Below are 18,936 nucleotides of genomic sequence, written 5' to 3' on the forward strand. Positions count from 1 at the left end.
GGGGTGGGAATCCTCCAGTGGAGACCTTTAGGGCCACTGTCAGTCAGAAGACCAGGGCTGGTCTACCTCAATGTAAGGCAGCTTTGTGTCTTCATCTGTGCATGCTAAGAACATGAAGAAAAAAAAACCCACACGGGTGCTATGCAACTATATGGTTGCACAAGCACAAGGATTAGCAGTAGCACAATGTTTCCCCCCTCTCCTCCAACCCTGTGCACCCTGCCCCATACCCAAATCTGTTGCAGAAGGTTGGAGGAACCCTCAGAATACATTTGGGAAAGGGAAAAGTAGGAGAATGTTCTGTTGTGCAAAGAGAATTTTTTCTTCTGATGGAATGTTCTCCTTAGCACTACTTTGAATACAACACCTGCCAGAGTCCTGTCCCAAGGATCTTAGTCTGCATTCCAGCAAGAGAGAGTGAAGGGAGAGGAGAGGGTAGCAAAAAGGGGGGGAAAGGGTGAAGGAATGGAATAGGAGAGGTGATGCTTCCAGCACCACTCGGAGGCTCATGCTAAGGGTGAACTTGGTTTGGCTGCATTGCCCTGCTGGAATGAAGATAGAGGTGGCATATGCATAGCTCTGACTCTCTCTGTTTACCAGAGACAGTCCCTGTTTTCTGAATTCTTTTTCCCTGGTGAAGCATTATCTCTGCATTGCAACCTTTGGAAGATGACAAAGATGGCTACCTGCAATGCACTAGGTCCCTTAGACACCAGAGAAGCTGCGAACAGAATGGAACTGCTTGCCATGCTAAGTTGTGCCTTCCCCATTCCTTTATCATGGGAATGCAAGGGACATGGTGTTGTGGAAGCAACTCTTTTGCGTGCGTAACCGTACTGCCTGCTGTGCCTTCATTTATTCATGCCTTGAGGAGAGCTGTGTATTGCCTGCTGTGCCTCTGCTTATGTATCATTTGCATATGTATCATACTGATTTGAGCATTAAAACTTTTGGAAAGAATCAGCACCTGAGTTCGTGGACTTTAGCTAGGATAAGCCAGGATACCTGGTGTAAGCAGCAGTGAGGCTGCTGGCAGGAAGTTGGGTGCACAGGTGCTCCTTCTCACCCATCTCTCCCGACCCCTTCCTGTCCTACTTACAGTCTCCAGGCATTTAACATCCTGGCTTTGAAATAAGCTGGGATTTGTTAGGCAACTTTAAACCATGGTTTAATGCTGGCTTCTGGCCCTCACTTCTTTAGAAGCATTCAACCATAGTCGCTAGCTCGTGTAACAGAAATATATGTTCATGTCATGAACCTGTCATGCAGGGTGCACACTGCTTGCGCTACCTAGAGCTACCCACCTGTCAAATGCGTGACTTTGCAAGTCTCCCTTCACTCCCATTTTAAACATCAAAATCTCTGGTCCAGAGGTTTCCCACCCATGCTACAGCATGACAAGCGGTTTGATGGTTCCACCTATCCTAACCACAACTTAACACTGATAATTGCTCTGGCTTTGCTTCGAGATAGTTTGCCAAAGGTTTTGTTTCATGTTGGAGTGTTTATTTTGCTGAGAAAGGTCTATTGCACTTAGTGACCTTTCCTCTTCCACCTTTTCTCATCCTTCTCTCTTGCCTGAGAGCTTCCAGATCAAAGATAAACATGCAAATGTTCTTGGCTACCTATCTAAAGTTTCTCTGTTCGCATTCATGTTCCATTCAGTGTCCCATTGGTACCAACACACTCACTTCCTCTTGATATCCAAGGAGAAGGAGTTCATAATTTTAAAAACTGATTTTCCCCTTGAGGAGCATATTGTGGCTCTATTGAGTGGAAACTGAGCATCTTATAGCTCCACTGAGGTCACAGAATCATAGAATCATAGAACTGTAGAGTTGGAAGGGACCCTGGGGATCATCTAGTCCAACCCCCTGCAATGCAGGAATATGCAGCTGGTCCATACAGAGATTGAACCTGCAACCTTGTGTTAAGGACTGGCTTCTCTGCAAGTGTTTGCAGATAGCTTGCACTTTACTATAGCACCTGGCAACAGGAGAAAAAAAACAATTAAAAAACCATCTTCAAAAATGTTGGGCCCCACTCCCTAACTGTGTGTCTGGGATGAAACAAAGGAATTTACCATGGTCCCTTTGTTACAGAAAAAGACACTCCTTCTCTATTCACCTCCTAAATCAAATATCATGATTCTAGATAGCATTTCTTTCCCCATTTCAGCTGTGCCAGTTATTAAGCCAGGACTTGCTGTCTCTTCTTTCCCCTCCAATCCTTCCATAGGATGGAGACTTGGGAATTTAGAGGGCCACTTATGGACTTGATGCACAAAGAGGGAACGAGTCTGTCACCCTCTTGGAATAGGAATGGTTCTGTCTACCCCTGTGGGAGCTGGAGCCCCAAGCTATCTCTTTCTGATGACTTAACTCTAAAGGAATGTGGTGTGTATGAGGCACTGAAGTAACTCCCAGTGTAAAGGACACTTGATTGGTGTGCAGATACGTTTCTGTCTGCTTTGTGAGTGGCTGCGAATGGCAGCAGTGAATGCAACGCTAACCTGAGAATACACAGCCCTTTCTGTAAAAGGCTTCTGGTACGGGCTTTTGGCCTGTATAGAAGCAGGGTGCAAGGCTGGCCATACCCAGCCTCTGACCCCAAAATGGAATGCCTATCATGTTTCTGTATTTCATGCCATAACGAACCATCTGAGCCATGGGTTGCTGTTTTACAGTGGTCTGCTCCAACGTCTACACGGCCGACATTGTGTTCCTGGTGGACGGATCCTCTAGCATTGGAAGAGCCAACTTCCAAATGGTCCGGAACTTCATGGAGGGGCTGGTTGCCCCTTTTGTCAATGTGGTGGGTGAGAGAGGGGTGCGCTTTGGAGCTGTGCAGTACAGTGACGAACCCAGGTGAGTCCCAGTCTCTCTGTCCTCCAGCAGTATTTGCAGGAGCTGCAAATTCATGGTAGATGGGTCTATCCAATGGCTGCGGCTGTCATATGGGACCTCTCTGATCAGAGGCAATGTATTGATGAATATCAGGTGCTGAGGAGGAAAAACCACAAGGGAGGATCCTTGCCTTCGTGCCCTGCCCATAGGCTTTCCAGAGGTGCCTGATGGATGACTGTTAAAAAGAGCATGTGCGCTGGCCCTCAGCCTGATCCAGCAGGGCCTTTCTCATAGTGCAGGTGGCTAACTTGTGACCCTTCAGGTCTTTGTAGTTGGACTCCTACCAGCCCTAATCTATATGGCCCAATAGTCTGGGATGATGGAAGTTGGAGTCCATCAACATCTGGATCTGGCACCCCTGTCTTATAGGCTACTATAGAATAGCCTTCCTCCAACCTGTTGGATGTTGTTGGACTCCAGCTCACCTCAGACCTAGCCAGCCAATGGCCAATTGTTGAGGATGATGGGAGTTTCAGACCAACAACATATTGAGTCCACCATGCTGGGGGAAGTGTTCTAGAGCTTTCCATTGTCATAATGTAGATTTGTGCTCAAAGTTCTCTGCATTCCTGCAGTATGATCCTCACAATGCCCAAGGGAGAGAAGGTGCTTCTTATTCACAGAGCTGACTAATTTAATAGAACTTCTGTACAGAGCTTCTTTTCAAATAGGCATTTGGCTGATTAACATTATATGGCCTTTTAAATGTGTCTGTGGGAGGAGGGATATTTGTTTGTTTTGCCTTTGTTTTATTATGCATTTTGTGTTTTCATTTTGCATGTTTATGTTGTGAATTGCCTTGTGGTTTTTGGATGAAAGGCGTTATACAAATTCAGTAACTAATGATGATAATAGTAATAGCTTAAGCTGGCTATAAAAATGGCTAGGGTGTCTTTTTTTTTTTACTTTCAACTTGAGACTTTAGCTCTTTTTTCAAATATAAAAGAAACCTGGATTCACAGCATGGTCTCATTTTCCTTTTCTGAAGAGCCAACCACTCCACTTACACCTGGAGAAACTCCTTAAGAGCACCACTGGGAATTTCTGAAAAACTTTTTGGTGATGCACAAAGCTGCCCATGAAGAAATGGTGGCTCATTCGGTGGACTCCACTCAAGAGATGGGCTGGCAGGTCCTGTGACTTCTGCTCCTGCCTCCTCCCCTGACCTTTCCTTTCGTTTTGATCCCAGGACCGAGTTCACGTTCTCCACATACCGCAATGGGACAGCGGTGATGAGGGCTGTCCGAGAGATGGCCTACAAGTCTGGGAACACGCGGACAGGGGCAGGCTTTCGCCATGTGGCAGATAACTTCTTTGGAGCCAGTCAGATCCGGCCTAATGTTCCAAAGGTACCGTGAGAGAGTGTCTTCTGCTAGATCAGAGAGAAGGGTGGCTGGATGGGTGGGAAGTCAGTGGCCAAAGCAGCAGGGTAATATGCTGATGGGACTTCTTAGCCTCCTGGTGGCCTCTCTTTTGGCTTCTGGCAGTGTTGGAGCATGCATGTCATGAAGCTGAATAATTAGCTATCACTCTCTTTGGGAAGGTTGAGAGAGACAGAAGGGGGGTGCTACCCCCAGGCTGTGATGATGCACATTCCCTTAAAATAGGTCGCATGCGGCAACCCCTCACCATTCCCTCTGCATCTGAGCTACCCAGCTTAGGTGAAGGATCCAAAAAGTTTGCACCAATGTAAATTCAGAAAGAGGCACTTTGCTACAACCCCTTGTTGAGGGTACCTCCATGGCTTATAGCTTTCCCTTCTCTGCATCAGATCTGCATCCTCATCACAGATGGAAAGTCTCAGGATGAAGTTGAGGGGGCAGCTGCAAAGCTGAAGGATCAAGGCATTAAAGTCTTTGCTGTGGGTGAGTGGCTACTGCATTCAGGTCCCGTGAGAGATTGGGATCCAGGAAGGTCAACATTCGCGAGAACTTCTCCCTTCCTCCATCCCCCATACAGTCGTATCTTCCTGTAATCTCTGGCTCCTACCATCTGCTCCCTCACCCTGCCGCTGGTTCTCTGTATGAAAAAGCAGAGCTCGGTGGGTGATGCTGGTTAACATCTATACCAGTTCCTACTTGCCACATGAGGAGGCCCAGGTAGGGAACAAGGACTTTGCAAGCAAGCAGCCTCCTAGTTTTGTTATCCCTGGCAAATCTTCCCTCTCACAGATGGCACATATACCTGGGGTGAACATGTGGACGTGGTTGGCTCTTGTGAGAGCAGGATGCTGGATTAGATGGGCCATTGGTCTGATCCATCAGAGCTCATATTAAGCATTTAACATTTTCAAAAAACCCTAATAAGAACAATACACACACACACACACACACACACACACACACGCCTCCCCAAATGTTATATTTCAACAGTGGTGAATTAATAAATCACATATGATTTTGAATGTTGAACACGTGCAATTGTCCCTTCTTCAACAAGCCATGAAATATCTTGTGTTGCAGTCTTGGCTGTAGCATTGCATGAGGGTACAATGCTAGCCTGTTTGGGTCCGTTACAATTAGGAGAGAAATTGGCACAGTCCTTGTGTGGGTTGCAAGCACTATCTGTACCTGTCACTTACAGCAGTGCTCACATGGTGGCAAGGGGAGGGCTGTAGCTTGGTGGTAGAACATCTGCTTTGGATGCAGAAGGTCCAAGTTTTAACTCCTGGAATGTAAGGAATTGAGGAATGAGAATCTCCTCTGTCTGAGACTAGAGAGTAGCTGCCTGCTCATTGTAGGCAATAATCATCTGCCCTTCACTGTAAACAATACTAAGCTAGAGTGACCGATGGTCAGATTTCCTATGTTCTTGCCTTAGCCTATAATCAAGGGCCATTATGTATCCCAACACTCCAGTGCATGGAGAAGACAGAGGGTTAGGAAACCCCAAAGAAGGGAGAAATGTAGGTCTGAAGGTGGTTGAAGACGATTGCTACCAGAGTCCTCTGTTTCCCACTCAGGCATCAAGAACGCGGACAGCAGCGAGCTGACCAAAGTGGCTTCCACCCCCACGGAGGATTATTTCTTCTTTGTCACTGACTTTAAAATCCTCTCAACTCTCTTGCCGCTGGTGTCGCGGAGGGTGTGCACCAGCACCGGGGGCATCTTACAGCCAGCAGGTAAAAGGTTCGGGGTGGGGTACAGGTGCCGCTCAGCTTTGAAGTGCTGCTTCGGTCCTGATTCTCTCTCTCTCTCTCTGGCAAGGGTTGCAAGGGGTTAATTCCCAGCCTGCCCTGTTTCCATGGAAATGCATCAGCAAATCCTGGAGGAAGCTCCTGATCTAATCAATGTGATACTCCACCAGGAACCCTGACCTAAGCTCAGTGTTGGTTTAACCTCACCCTGCGGGTGGGTAGCATTCAATCTTCTTACCCTCCAGTGCTTGCTGGTGTCAACATAAGTTGCTCATCATTCTACAAATCCTTCCAGCTTTTTTGTTTGTGTGGGTTGGGGGGGGGGGGAGAAAGGAACTGCTTTTCTGAAATTCTTGGCCTTTGCTCACCTTACCTTCTGGGCCTGTGGTGAGCTGCATGTGCCAGCAAGGATCTTGATTTATTCTCTCTGTTTCCTCCCCTCCACTTTAAGGTACAGAGACATATGGTGGCCCCTCGAATTTGGTCTTCCTGGAGCAGGGAACAGATATGCTGAGGATCCGCTGGACGGCGGCTGGTGGTCCTGTAATAGGCTACAAAGTCCAGTATGTGCCTCTCACAGGCTTGGGGCAGCAAATAACAGCTGAGAGGCAGGAGGTGAGGCTTCCCATTTCAGCGCAGTCCTATGTGTCTTTACCTAGCTGTAAGTCACAAAAGGCAGGCTAATCCTAACTCCCCACTGATGGGGACCCTGTGGAGTGGTGGAAACCAGCACCACATCCACAGCCTGGCCACTCATGGCGGGGAAGGGGCGGGGAAAGCCTGGAGTGGATGCAGGGAATGGGACCAACTCCAACCCTGTGAGAGCAGCTTGGGAGCCAGCAGATCCCAGACCAGCTCAGCCCTTCTCTTGGAACACCCTGTTGTAGCGCTTTGTGGATACTGCCAGCAAGTTTTTCCGCCTGGCTGCATGTTTGGCAGGCAGAAGCGGGGAAATCTGCGCTGACAGAGTGACACTTGTGTCTGTCAGTCCACCGGCAGCAACTAGAAAGAGGCCAGCTCAGCTGGCAGAAGCGAGCCGAACAACATCTCTGCTCAGTCCAAGCCCTCCTCCCCAAGCCCAGTATAAGGAAGGCTTGGATTGTAGCTTAAAACATAAATGGTGCATTTTATGTTGTTACCTCTGCCCTCCAGAGGTTTAAACTTAGGGTTGATAAGGAAGTAAATGTTGCAGATATTTTAGTCCAACCATCCCTACATATTGCCATCTTCCCTGGGGGGCGGAAATGAAATGGCTTCAGAATTTGTGGAAATTTTACTTTTTTAAGCACCCAGGAATAAACTTGACCAGAGCTGTGTGTGCATTTACATTTTACTTTTGCACTATTTACCCAGTTTATATGCCCTCCCTTACAAGCTGCAGTTAACTCCACAGAGAGAGAAAATAGAGAGGTCCATGGATCTTGCCTGTGTTTCCCCCCACAACTTTGGGGAGTTTGTGTGATTGGATAGAGATAAGGAAACCAGTGAAGAGAAATGGGTTAACCTGGGCTTGGTGCCTTCCAGATGTTTGGGGCCAACTCCTGTTAGGGGCTAGTCGGTGGGAGTTTGGGTCTGAAAGACCTGGAGGGCACCAGGTTGGCAAAGGCTGGGTTAGACACTCCTTCCTCAGTACCGTTGCTCCAGTTGAAACTCAAGGTTCTCCCTCTACCTGTCTTCTGTTGTGGCCCTTTGGCTGCTTCACCCAGGCTTTACTGTCCAGGTGCTAATTTAGTGTGAGAAGTCCCCCACACAGTTCACTATGTTATAGGAGGCCACTGGTAGTCATGGCTTCCTCCTTCATGTGCACACAGTTAAAATGGATACAAGTGTTTTTGTCACACATGACTAGGGACTGATGCATTCGTCATACTATCTGAAGCTATTTTTTCCATTCATTCCTGCTGTTGGACAGGTTAGTTTGGGACCTGGTGAGACGAGTACCGTGCTACGTGGTTTGAGGGGAGGCACAGATTACCTGGTGACTGTTATTGCTCAGTATGCCAACAGCATTGGAGAATCCGTATCTGGCAAAGGACGTACTCGTGAGTAACGACTTCTGCCTCTGATAATCCCATATTTCCACAACTTCTTGGAGACGTTCTGTGTATGTCTCTCTGTGGTGACTCTTCACAAGAGCGTGATTTGTTTGGGTTTCCTTGTATGCATGTGGGCTTTGTGCATTTTCCTGTGTGAGGATTGCTTTCTGTGTGGGAACATGGCAGTTGGTATGTGAGTTAGTGTGTGAGGTGGCCGCATTTGGGACAATTGCAGCAGTAGGAGGTTCAATGAATGGTGCTTAGTCTGTGCAGTTGTAGCCTATTTTTGAGGAGGCTCAGGGAGGAAAAATGTAAGGAGTTGTATCCAACTAAATTTCACTCAGAGGAAACCCATTAAGTGTCCATTTATTTTAATGAGCCTACTCTGAGTTGGACTATATGTGTATGCAGCCCACAGTTATTGAGGCTGACATTACTTTTGATCTTGGCATCACCATTAATACAGAAACCTTGGGTCTTTGGTGTCAGGCTCCAGATCCACCTGCTGCTTCCCTCCTTTTTAGAGCTCACATGCACCTTGCATGTACGCTGAGTTCATCATTGGAGACCTTTCTATGGGTGCCCGCACCTTCTGAAGTTAGGTACTTGGCAACTGATGGCTGTGTCTTTTTGGCTGTGGCACCCCTTGCTTGGAATATTCTCCCCAGATAGGCTTACCTAACTCCTACTTACATGTCCCTTTGGCAAAGACCTTTTTATTTCCCTGGGCCTCCTTAAATACTAGTTGAATCTGGTTTTTCACTGCTTTTGTGATGCTCATGAGTTGTTCTTTTAACTGCTGCTATTAAAATCAAGTTGCCACTGTTGTGTTATATTTACACTGCAGGTACCAACTGTGTCATTACCAGTGGTGTCTTAAATGGTTTTTATGCACAGTAGTTTTATTGCTCTGTTAGGACTCGCTTTGGGAAGGAAGGACTGATTATAAAGTACAGATTCCTGTACTGCAGGGGGTTGGGCTAGATGACCCTTGTGGTCCCTTCCAACTCTACAGTTTTGTGATTCTATCATTTGTTTTTATTGACTTAACTGTGTTTGTGTTCAGAGCCTATTACTGAATATTGTGTTATATATACATGTGTGTATATATATATATATATATATATATACACATGTATATGTGTGTGTGTGTACACACACACACACACACACACATTCCCAGGGGAACTGAAGGAGGCAGTGGTGCGCCCACTCTTAAAGAAAACATCATTAGATCCCTTAGATCTATCCAATTACCGCCCGGTTTCGAATCTTCCGTTCCTGGGTAAGGTGATTGAGAGAGCGGTTGCTGAACAGCTTGGTGGGTTTCTGGATGAAACATCGGCTCTGGATCCATTCCAGTCCGGCTTCCGCGCTGGTCATGGGACCGAGGCGGCTCTGGTTGCCCTAACAGATGATCTTCGTAGACAGCTGGATCGAGGCGGGTCGGGGCTGCTGATTCTTCTAGATCTGTCAGCAGCTTTCGACATGGTCGATCATGAACTTCTGGACCACCGCCTTGCCGACGTGGGGATCCAGGGCACAGTCCTTCAATGGCTGCGCTCGTTTCTCTCTGGTCGGGGACAGAGGGTGGCGCTTGGGGGGGAATTGTCATCGCGCCACTCCTTGGTGTGTGGAGTACCTCAGGGTGCGATACTCTCCCCAATGCTTTTCAACATCTTTATGCGCCCCCTCGCCCAGCTTGTTCGGAGTTTCGGGCTGGGTTGCCATCAGTATGCCGATAACACCCAACTCTATCTGTTGATGGATGGCCATCCTGACTTGGCCCCAGACACACTGACCAGATGTTTGGAAGCTGTGGCTGGATGGTTACGTGGGAGCCGGTTGAAGCTAAATCCTTCGAAGACAGAGGTCCTGTGGCTGGGACGGGGCGATATGGGATTGGGGGGGCAACTCCCATCTCTTGCAGGGGTGCAATTAGTGCCAGCGCCGTCCGTTAAGAGTTTGGGTGTAATCTTCGACACCTCCCTTTCCATGGAGGCGCAGATTGCAGCTATAACAAAGGCGGCATTTTTCCATCTCCGCCAAGCTAAGCAGTTGGCTCCTTACCTCTCTCGCCCTGACCTAGCCACTGTGATCCACGCGACGGTCACCTCCAGACTGGATTATTGTAACTCGCTCTACGTGGGGCTGCCCTTGAGACTGACCCAGAAACTCCAGCGGGTGCAGAATGCTGCAGCGAGACTCCTTACGAGGTCTTCGCTGCGAGATCACATACACCCGGTGCTATACCAGCTGCACTGGCTCCCGGTGGAGTACAGGATCAGGTTTAAGGTGCTGGTTTTAACCTTTAAAGCCCTATACGGCCTAGGACCCTCGTACCTACGGGACCGCCTCTCCTGGTATGCCCCACAGAGAAACTTACGGTCTTCAAATAAAAACATCTTGAAGGTCCCAGGCCACAGAGAAGTTAGGCTGGCCTCAACTAGAGCCAGGGCTTTTTTGGCTGTGGCTCCGATCTGGTGGAACACTCTGTCACAAGAGACCAGAGCCCTGCGGGACTTGACATCTTTCCGCAGGGCCTGCAAGACAGAGCTGTTCCACCAGGCCTTTGGCCAGGGCACAGCCTGACTCCCTCCCTCGGCAATCTTCGCGGAGCTCTGGCCCAATGGTTGCCAGTGGCTTGAATTAATTAATTTTATAATGAATGATTTTAGAGTGTTGTTTATCCTGTACTTTTGTATTGTTTTATTGTTGTTAGCCGCCCTGAGCCCGGCTTCGGCTGGGGAGGGCAGGATATAAATAAAATTTATTATTATTATTATTATTATTATTATTATTATTATTTATGTGTGTGTGTGTATACACACACACACACAGTGGTACCTTGTTTTATGAACTTAATCCCTCCTGGAATTGCATTCTTAAACCAAGGCGTACTTTCCCATAGCCGTGGGGGACTCAATTTACAAGTGGAACACACTCAACAGGAAGCCAACCATGTTCTGCTTCCAAGGCAAAGTTCACAAACCAAAACACCTACTTCCGGGTTTGCAGCGTTCTTAATCCAAGTTATTCATAAGCTAAGCTGTTCTTAAACCAAGGTCCCACTGTATATTATGTATTAGTGCTGCCATCTTGGATTTTGTAACTGATGGTAGCAATAGGGAGGCTATTGATAGAATATGTCATATTCTCATTTGTGCATCCCACACAGCTCTTAACTCTAGGTTGTGGTGGATATAGCAGTACAGTTTGAGACAATCTGAAATGCAGGGAGCAGGACTCACCTAAATTAGTTTATGACAACAGTTGCATGTTGGCTTTTGGTGTTACTCAGTTGCTCACTCTTACTCTTAACTTAGCAAACTCCTATTGTTTTTCTCCTCTCGACACCTGCTGGTAACTGAGGCAACTGCCTTCGTTTCATCTGGCACCCACTGTGTGCCTCAGTCCCACATGAAGGGCACACAGACATATCTTCTTTCTCTTACAGAGGCTGTGTCTGGAGTGGCAAATTTCCAAGTGTTGGATGCAGGACCCACCTTCCTTAGGCTGTCATGGGCCCCTGGTCTGGGTACCCTACAGGGCTACAGGCTCACGTATCTGGGCAGAGGTGAGTGAAGATCATGGCAGGGTTGGCACGTACGCATCAGAAATACCAATCAGTCCTGTTGTTAGGTGGAAGCGCTGCAGAACAACTGTAAGACTGACTCTGAATTCTTTCAAGAGCTGAAAGGCTGCTGCTTTCACCTACATTGTAAAGCATCATTGGACACAGTGTTTCCCACCCACCCCTTAAGCAGCTGCCGACTAAGCAGAGTAAATGCTGAGGGTGATGATGTTGTGCCTGAATTGTTGCCAAGAAGTACCAGGAGGCAACACGGGCTCTGGGCAGCCGTCATAGGTTATAAGCTAATTTGGTCCTAAGAGGATACTGAGAAGCAACTCTGGAAAATCTTTAGAATGCCTCCTGGTTTTATATCTGGGATAAGAATGTAAGAAGAGCCTGCTGGATCGGGCCCATAGTCCATCTACTGCAGCATCTTGTTCTCACAATGGCCAACCAGATGGTTGCAGAAAGCTTGCATGCAGGACCCGAGTGCAGTAGCGCTCTGCCCACCTGTGATTCCCAGAAACTAGAATTCAAAGACATCTTGCCTCTGACAGTGGAGATAGAACATAGCCATTGTGGCTGTTGGGTGGGTGCTGTTGTCATGTTTTCCTTGCTTTTCAAGGCTCCAGCTGCAGCAGGAGGGCAAGCAGTGCTCTTTGGTGGAAGGCAGGCTGTTGATCAGAAGAGAGAAGCTCAGCCACGCTGTAATTTTCAGAAGCACAGCTCAGCCCCGCTCTTGTGGCAGGAGCTCTTGTTGACGAGGCTTACGCTCTGTGTAATAGCACAGTTTGAAAACAAAGCCTTGAGACAGCGTGGGGTGGAGGAACAGCTTGTGCCAGTGCGTGGAGTCCCTCCGTGCAGCTGTGAACGTGCTGCCTGAGCATCTCCTCGTGTGCCTGAGTGTCGCAATACATGCGCGTTGTTGCCACAGTTTAGGTTGTGCTGCGAGAGAGAGTCCAGGCTTGGGGGAGTGGAGGCTGTTTGGAAGATTCCCTCTACCATTTCCTGTGTTTTGTACCTGTTGGAAGCTGCACCTGGAGCTGCTCCTCCCCAGCCTGCAGCCATCCCAGTGCTCAGAGCCCTGGCAGATCTCCCAGAGCCTCACCCACTGGGTGGCCACACCTGTTGCCATGGCAATGCAGAGAATGCTGGCCCTGTGGGCACCAACATGCTGCTGAGCTCAGCAAAAGCAGCCACCGCTTGGATGCTGTTTGGCTCTGCATGCAGGAGCCAAATGGCTGCAGTGTCAGCCACAGTGGAACCAAACCATGTCTACCCATGCCCCCCCCCACAAGTCCTTTGTCTATCATTGTTGGAGAGGTCACCCCTGGCACCCATTTTCAGCCCCCGTGCTCAGGTCCCTGCCCAGTGGTTTAGACTCCTGCAGTTGGCTGCAGTGATCCAGAAACTCAGAGATGTGTGTATCTGCTGCTAATTTGAGAGATGCCTACATAAACAAGTGGGGGCATGCAAGAATTCATGGTGGGGCAGGGATGGACCCCAGCTAGATGGACCACCTCTACCTGCTGCCATCAGCCATGCACACAGACATTTTCTCTCTCGCGTGCATACCATCTATTGCTCAGGAAGTGCTGCCTAGGTGAGACTTGGAGGGGGCAGTTTGACCCTCCACCATGAACCTGTAAGACTAGGTCGTATTTACCATAGGCAAAGACCCTCTCTGAACCTGCACAGCCCTCCAGTGTGTCTCCTTGGTTGTCCACATGTGGATTGATTGGATTCTCAAATAGACTATAGATTCCTCCAGGAAATGGAAGGAAGATCATAAGAGCATAGGAGGAGCCTTGCTGGGTCAAGCCAGGAACCCATCTAGTGCTGCAGCATTCTCTCTACTTGTGATTCACATGGGTATGCGGAGGTGAAACATAATCATGTATAGCCTTACCCTCCATAATATCACATAGAAGCTGACATGGCCACCAAATTAAAAGCTGGGGTTGCATCATGAAACTGTGATGCATATTCTGTTATGTATTGAAGATGGAGGAATATTCTGAAAGAAGGAGAAGTGCTTGCACCTTGCAGTGGCTTCAGTATGTATGTGCCCCTCAGGTCAGTGTGGGTGCTTTGACTTAGAGCTGTGAATCTCCTCACCTTTCAGTCATTAGACTTGGTCATGTTCTTGACTACATGCGGGCCATTAGCTTAAAATTTCAAAAATAAAAGAGCCAGTGAGGACTTGCTTGCCAGAAGTGTTTTGAAATAAGAAGCAGCTCACATAACCAATGATGTCATTTATGTGTGGGATCTCTGGTAATGCTGTGTGCCTTCACACTTCTGTTATTTGTGTCCCTGAAGTTCTCCTTGTTCATTTCCAATCAAAGGTGAAACTCAGCCCGAGGAGATCAGTCTTGGGCCCAGTGCTACTTCAGCCTTGCTCAGCAACCTTCGTCCCAACACTGACTATATGATCACACTCTACCCGATCTACCCCCGTCAGACAGTGGCACCTGCCGTGATCAATGGCCGAACGTGTAAGTCCCATCTCAGTTAAGACCATCAGACTTGGAGAACTGAGAAGAGAGAGATGGCAAACGAAGATTGTATTCATGCTTTGATTTTTACATTTTCCCCCTGCAGGTAGAAATAATTTCCTCGGCCAGTGATTCTGACAATCGCTGTGTTTTTAATACGTTAATATTCTTATTGTATTTATGAAACACTTTAATTTTTATTGCATCTGTTGCCCATTTCACGACTTTGGATGCATGACCCACAGCCATGATTCATCCTTGTTTCCTAAGATGATAAATCTGCATGTTGGGATCTGTAAACCTATACTTATTTGTGCTATATGAATTGTTTGTGTTATTTATTTAAACAGTTTAGTGGCCAGTGCATGGACAGGCAACCCCGAGTTGCCCCAGACAATCGCCAAAGTTGCTTGTCCCTAAACCTAGCCCCAGTGAGTTCCTAAGGAATTGCAGTCTCTCCCATGTTTTACATGCGTTTGTAGATTTTGAGAGATGTAGGCTGGCAGTGCTGTAGCACTTTTCAATCGACTGCCTATTTATCTTTAGCTGAGGGTTTTAAACCGATGTTTTAGTTCAGAGGAGGCATCCCATTTTAGATATTATTTGGTGCATGCTTAAAACATCAGTATTCATGCACCATGTTTAAAATACAGCTGTAAATACTGGGAACCATTCCCTTCATTCAGTTTGTGCTGCAGTTAATTAAGAATTAATTCTGTGAGGTTGTGGTGCACCAGCATCTAGACTATAGGGTTACTGGTAAATGGCACGTCTAATGGACATGGTAATGGGACAAGGGTAGCGCTGTAGTCTAAACCACTGAACCTCTCGGGCTTGCCGATCAGAAGGTTGGCGGTTCGAATCCCTGCAACGGGGTGAACTCCTTTTGCTCGGTCCCAGCTCCTGCCAACCTAGCAGTTCGAAAGCATGCCAAAAAGTGCAAGTAGATAAATAGGTACTGCTCCAGCAGGAAGGTAAACAGCATTTACATACACTGCTCTGGTTTCGGTGTTCCGTTGCCCCAGAAGCGGCTTAGTCATGCTGGCCACATGACCCAGAAAAACTGTCTGCGGACAAACGCCGGCTCCCTCGGCCTGTAAAGCGAGATGAGCGCCACAACCCCAGAGTCGTCTGCGATTGGACTTAACTGTCAGGGGTCCTTTACCTTTAATGGACATGGCATGTCTTCACATTTTTCAGTGTTGGGTTTTTTTTACCCCTTCTCTATCCTCAGTGGGTTTGTCAGGAGTGCAACAACTGTCTGCCCTGAACATCTCCTCCCAGGGCATGCTGGTGACCTGGCGGGGCGTGAGTGGAGCAACGGGATACCGTGTTACCTGGGGCCTCCTCTCAGGTATGTCTGTTCAGCTGATCCATTTTCTTCCTGTGCTCCAATATCAGGATGCTAGAGCACAGCATGATCAGTCAGATCTGTCACTGTGACTCCACAGATGAATTGACTGTCCCAGAATGCTATGAAAATACACTTTTTTACATGCCCAGTGGGACCTAATCAACTGTAATGATGCCTTATGAAAATACAGGGGTGTTTTCACTTTGCAAATAGCACTATTTGTGAGATGATGGTGTTTCAGCTGCCAGAAAAGAGGGATGCAATTATTTAATTCAATAGGTATATTTGAAGGTTTTTGCGGATGAATATGGAAAGTGCGGGAGGTGGTGTTTTGGGTAGTAAATGTGTTGATCTTAGCTGTTCAGAACAAGACTTCAAAGCAGCTTGGCCTAGGGCCTAATCAGATGGCTGGCTAAAAAAGAAGCAAGTGACTGGTCCAGACAACTCCTTACACACAGACACACACACACAAAGAAGCACCACTGTCTGTGTAAAAAGTATAACTATCATTTATCAAAAACCAATATGATACTAAACATAAACATTAAGCCCACAACTTAAGCTCATTCAACTTGTGCACATTCAGCTTTATGTGCATGGCTAAAAATAAATAAAAAATTTAAAGTGGGTAGACATCCAGGGGAAAGAAGGACTTTAACATTCTCACCAACCATTGCACCTAGTGTGTTTTGACTATATGCAATTTTGGCTTAAGGCACAATCCCCGGAATATGACCCCCGTTTAAGTTGCGAGCTTAAACTGTATATGAAGACCCACTCAATGTAGGATACATGACTATAAAATTTGTTCTAGATATGTGATAGAGTGAACTTTCATAATAAGACTATGTGGGACTTTCCTTGCGCAGTGTGGCAGCACCTATACTTTGGAATTCCCTGTCTATTGACATCAGGCATGCACCTTCATTGCACTGTTTTTGGTGCCTATTAAAAACATTTTTGTTTAGTCAAGCCTATTCAGACCTATAAAATGCTGACATGTGGTGTGTGTGTTTTTGTAACATAGTTTTATTCCCGTTCATCTTTAAACTGTTTAACATGGTTGCATTGATATATATCTTTGTTTACAAAAGAGCATATGGGATGCAACAATTACATAAAATTTAAATTAAAACAAACAGTCGGATAAACGTTAACAAAGTTGTGTTTCACATGTGTTTTAGTCTGGTTTTTTTTAGCTTATTAGCAGCTGATCTTGCCTTTATTGAAAGCCAGTCTCCTCAACTCTTTTAATGGGTAAACTTTCATGTGTGTTAAGAAAATTCCATGAGGAACCAGAAATTACTGTATTTTTGCTCTATAAGACTCACTTTTTCCCTCCTAAAAAGTAAGGGGAAATGTGTGTGCGTCTTATGGAGCGAATGCAGGCTGCGCAGCTATCCCAGAAGCCAGAACAGCAAGAGGGATTGCTGCTTTCACTGCGCAGCGATCCCTCTTGCTGTTCTGGCTTCTGAGAGTCAGAATATTTTTTTTCTTGTTTTCCTCCTCCAAAAACTAGGTGCGTCTTGTGGTCTGGTGTGTCTTATAGAGCGAAAAATATGGTACTCTGGATCGTGGAATCATAGAATTGTAGAGTTGGAAAGGGCCACAAGGGTCGTTTAGTTCAACCCCCTGCAATGTGGGGATCTTTCACCCACAACCCTGAAATAAAGAGTCTCATTCTCCACAGCTGTAGAACTTGAAAATGATAACTAGCCGTATAAACTGTTCCAGCAAGCTGTCAAAATCTCTGCTTTTAAAAAAGAATGTCAGTTATCAAAAGTATTACATCACATCCCTTCTAATAAATTATATAATTAATACCTTAATTACATCATGGCTATATTATATAATGAATTACATAATTCATAGCTTCATCATTATATAATTATCTTCCATTTAAAGCAGCATTCAAATGCTGTTTTTATCTGAAACTTTATCATGAAATATGGTACCACATCTGCATATGTGGTCACACTTAGTAAAGTGGATAACCCAGAACCAATTCGCAGGATCTGTTGCGTCACTGTTGGGTTCCAGTTCTCTTGTTAACTCATTCCACCTATTGACTGTAGCCATTCCATGCATTGCTGGGAGCCCTTGTGATATAGTTGACGGAGAGTGTTGCACTTGGACCAGAGAGGACGGAGTCCAGAGCTCTGCTCCACTGCTCACCTAGGCTACCAGACTTAAAAAAAAAAAAAATTATTAAGTTTTCCATTTTAACAATCCAATAAAAAACGCATTAAAGCATTCCAAATTAATATAATAAAAAAGTCAAATTTTATGCCAAATTATACATCTTCCCATGCTCTGAAGTTCAAGGAGTGATGATCTAATATTGTACTGCATTTCTTAATTAGTCCCAGTAGTCCCAATAAAACATTTCCGATGTTGATCCTCTGAGTTCGTTTAGCAAGTGGGTTAGTCCTTTGTAGTTCTGTGTAAAATATTTTAAGTTTCTTCTTTTTTATCTGCCACCACACTTAACCCTTTGTGAAATGGACAGGATCCAGACATGATATATATTGTAAAATAATCAGTTTGTTCCAGGGGAACTTTTTTCCTTGTTATTGTCGATACTCAGTATTGATGTGTGTCCATGAAGACGGCTGTATTTGTTTAGATGGGACATTGGTCACTTTCAGGGAGACTGCTGATGGCATCCTGTCTGCTAGGGACCATCCTCTCATTTCTGTTTTCTTAGAGTTTCCTATGTCCCTGTGAAGATTAACTTAGTAGATAGCCTCTCCTCCCAATTAAGCCAAGTGTGAGAAGTCCGCAGGCCATTTGAATGCAGACCACTCTAAGGTTCATCTCCGCACGCAGTGAACATCTTCACATGCATTAAATACTCTGCTGTCAACTTTTGTTTGTTTGTTCTGTGCTTTCTCAGGTCAGGATGTGCAGAGAGCTGATGTGGATCCCAGCAAAAACTCCTTCTTGTTGACTGGACTGCAGCCTGATAGTGATTACCTGGTGACTGTTGCTCCAGTCTTTGGGCAGGTGGAAGGGCCAAAAGCCTCCATCAGGAGGAGAACTGGTGTGTGTTGTGTGCCCGAGGGAGTATTTGTGGTTTGTTTGTTTTATTGTTGTTATTAGCAGTAAATCGTGCTAGTAGTGGCCAGGCAAAGTGAGGCCTGTGGTTTAATCATTATTGGTCTGTTCAGCATTCCGTTTATAATGCAGTGACTCAAGTTTAAACTAGCTTTACACAGAGGTACCAGAATTGTTCAGGGCACAGTTCTGTGGTACAAGTTTGATTACCAGCTCACCCCCTCCCCTCACACCAATACAGTCATACCTTGGTTGTTGAACGCCTTGGTACTCATCCATTTTGGCTCCCGAATGCCAACAACCTGGAAGTCAGTGTTCCGGTTTGCGAACGTTTTTCGGAAGCCGAACATCCGATGCAGCTTCCACGGTTTCCAA

General features: G+C 46.4%; 1 protein-coding gene across 6 annotated transcripts in view; it reads left to right on the forward strand.

The window, feature by feature from the left end:
• COL7A1 (collagen type VII alpha 1 chain) overlaps window positions 1-18,936 on the forward strand; it is a 122,247-nt gene that overhangs the window by 6,266 nt on the left and 97,045 nt on the right. For 5 of the 6 annotated variants that reach the window (XM_080996632.1, XM_080996636.1, XM_080996634.1 and 2 more), the window contains exons 3-12: window positions 2,687-2,867; window positions 4,096-4,255; window positions 4,678-4,771; window positions 5,869-6,027; window positions 6,494-6,657; window positions 7,955-8,084; window positions 11,536-11,655; window positions 14,001-14,150; window positions 15,385-15,504; window positions 18,401-18,547. In XM_080996632.1, the coding sequence (XP_080852758.1) occupies window positions 2,687-2,867; window positions 4,096-4,255; window positions 4,678-4,771; window positions 5,869-6,027; window positions 6,494-6,657; window positions 7,955-8,084; window positions 11,536-11,655; window positions 14,001-14,150; window positions 15,385-15,504; window positions 18,401-18,547 (1,425 nt within the window). Of the gene's footprint in view, window positions 1-2,686; window positions 2,868-4,095; window positions 4,256-4,677; window positions 4,772-5,868; window positions 6,028-6,120; window positions 6,257-6,493; window positions 6,658-7,954; window positions 8,085-11,535; window positions 11,656-14,000; window positions 14,151-15,384; window positions 15,505-18,400; window positions 18,548-18,936 lie in introns of those variants that run through there. The other variant, XM_080996637.1, reaches the window with a different exon arrangement.

The sequence above is a fragment of the Podarcis pityusensis genome (genome assembly GCF_964106645.2).
Source record: "Podarcis pityusensis genome assembly, chromosome: 2".
Taxonomy (NCBI): Eukaryota; Metazoa; Chordata; class Lepidosauria; order Squamata; family Lacertidae; genus Podarcis; species Podarcis pityusensis.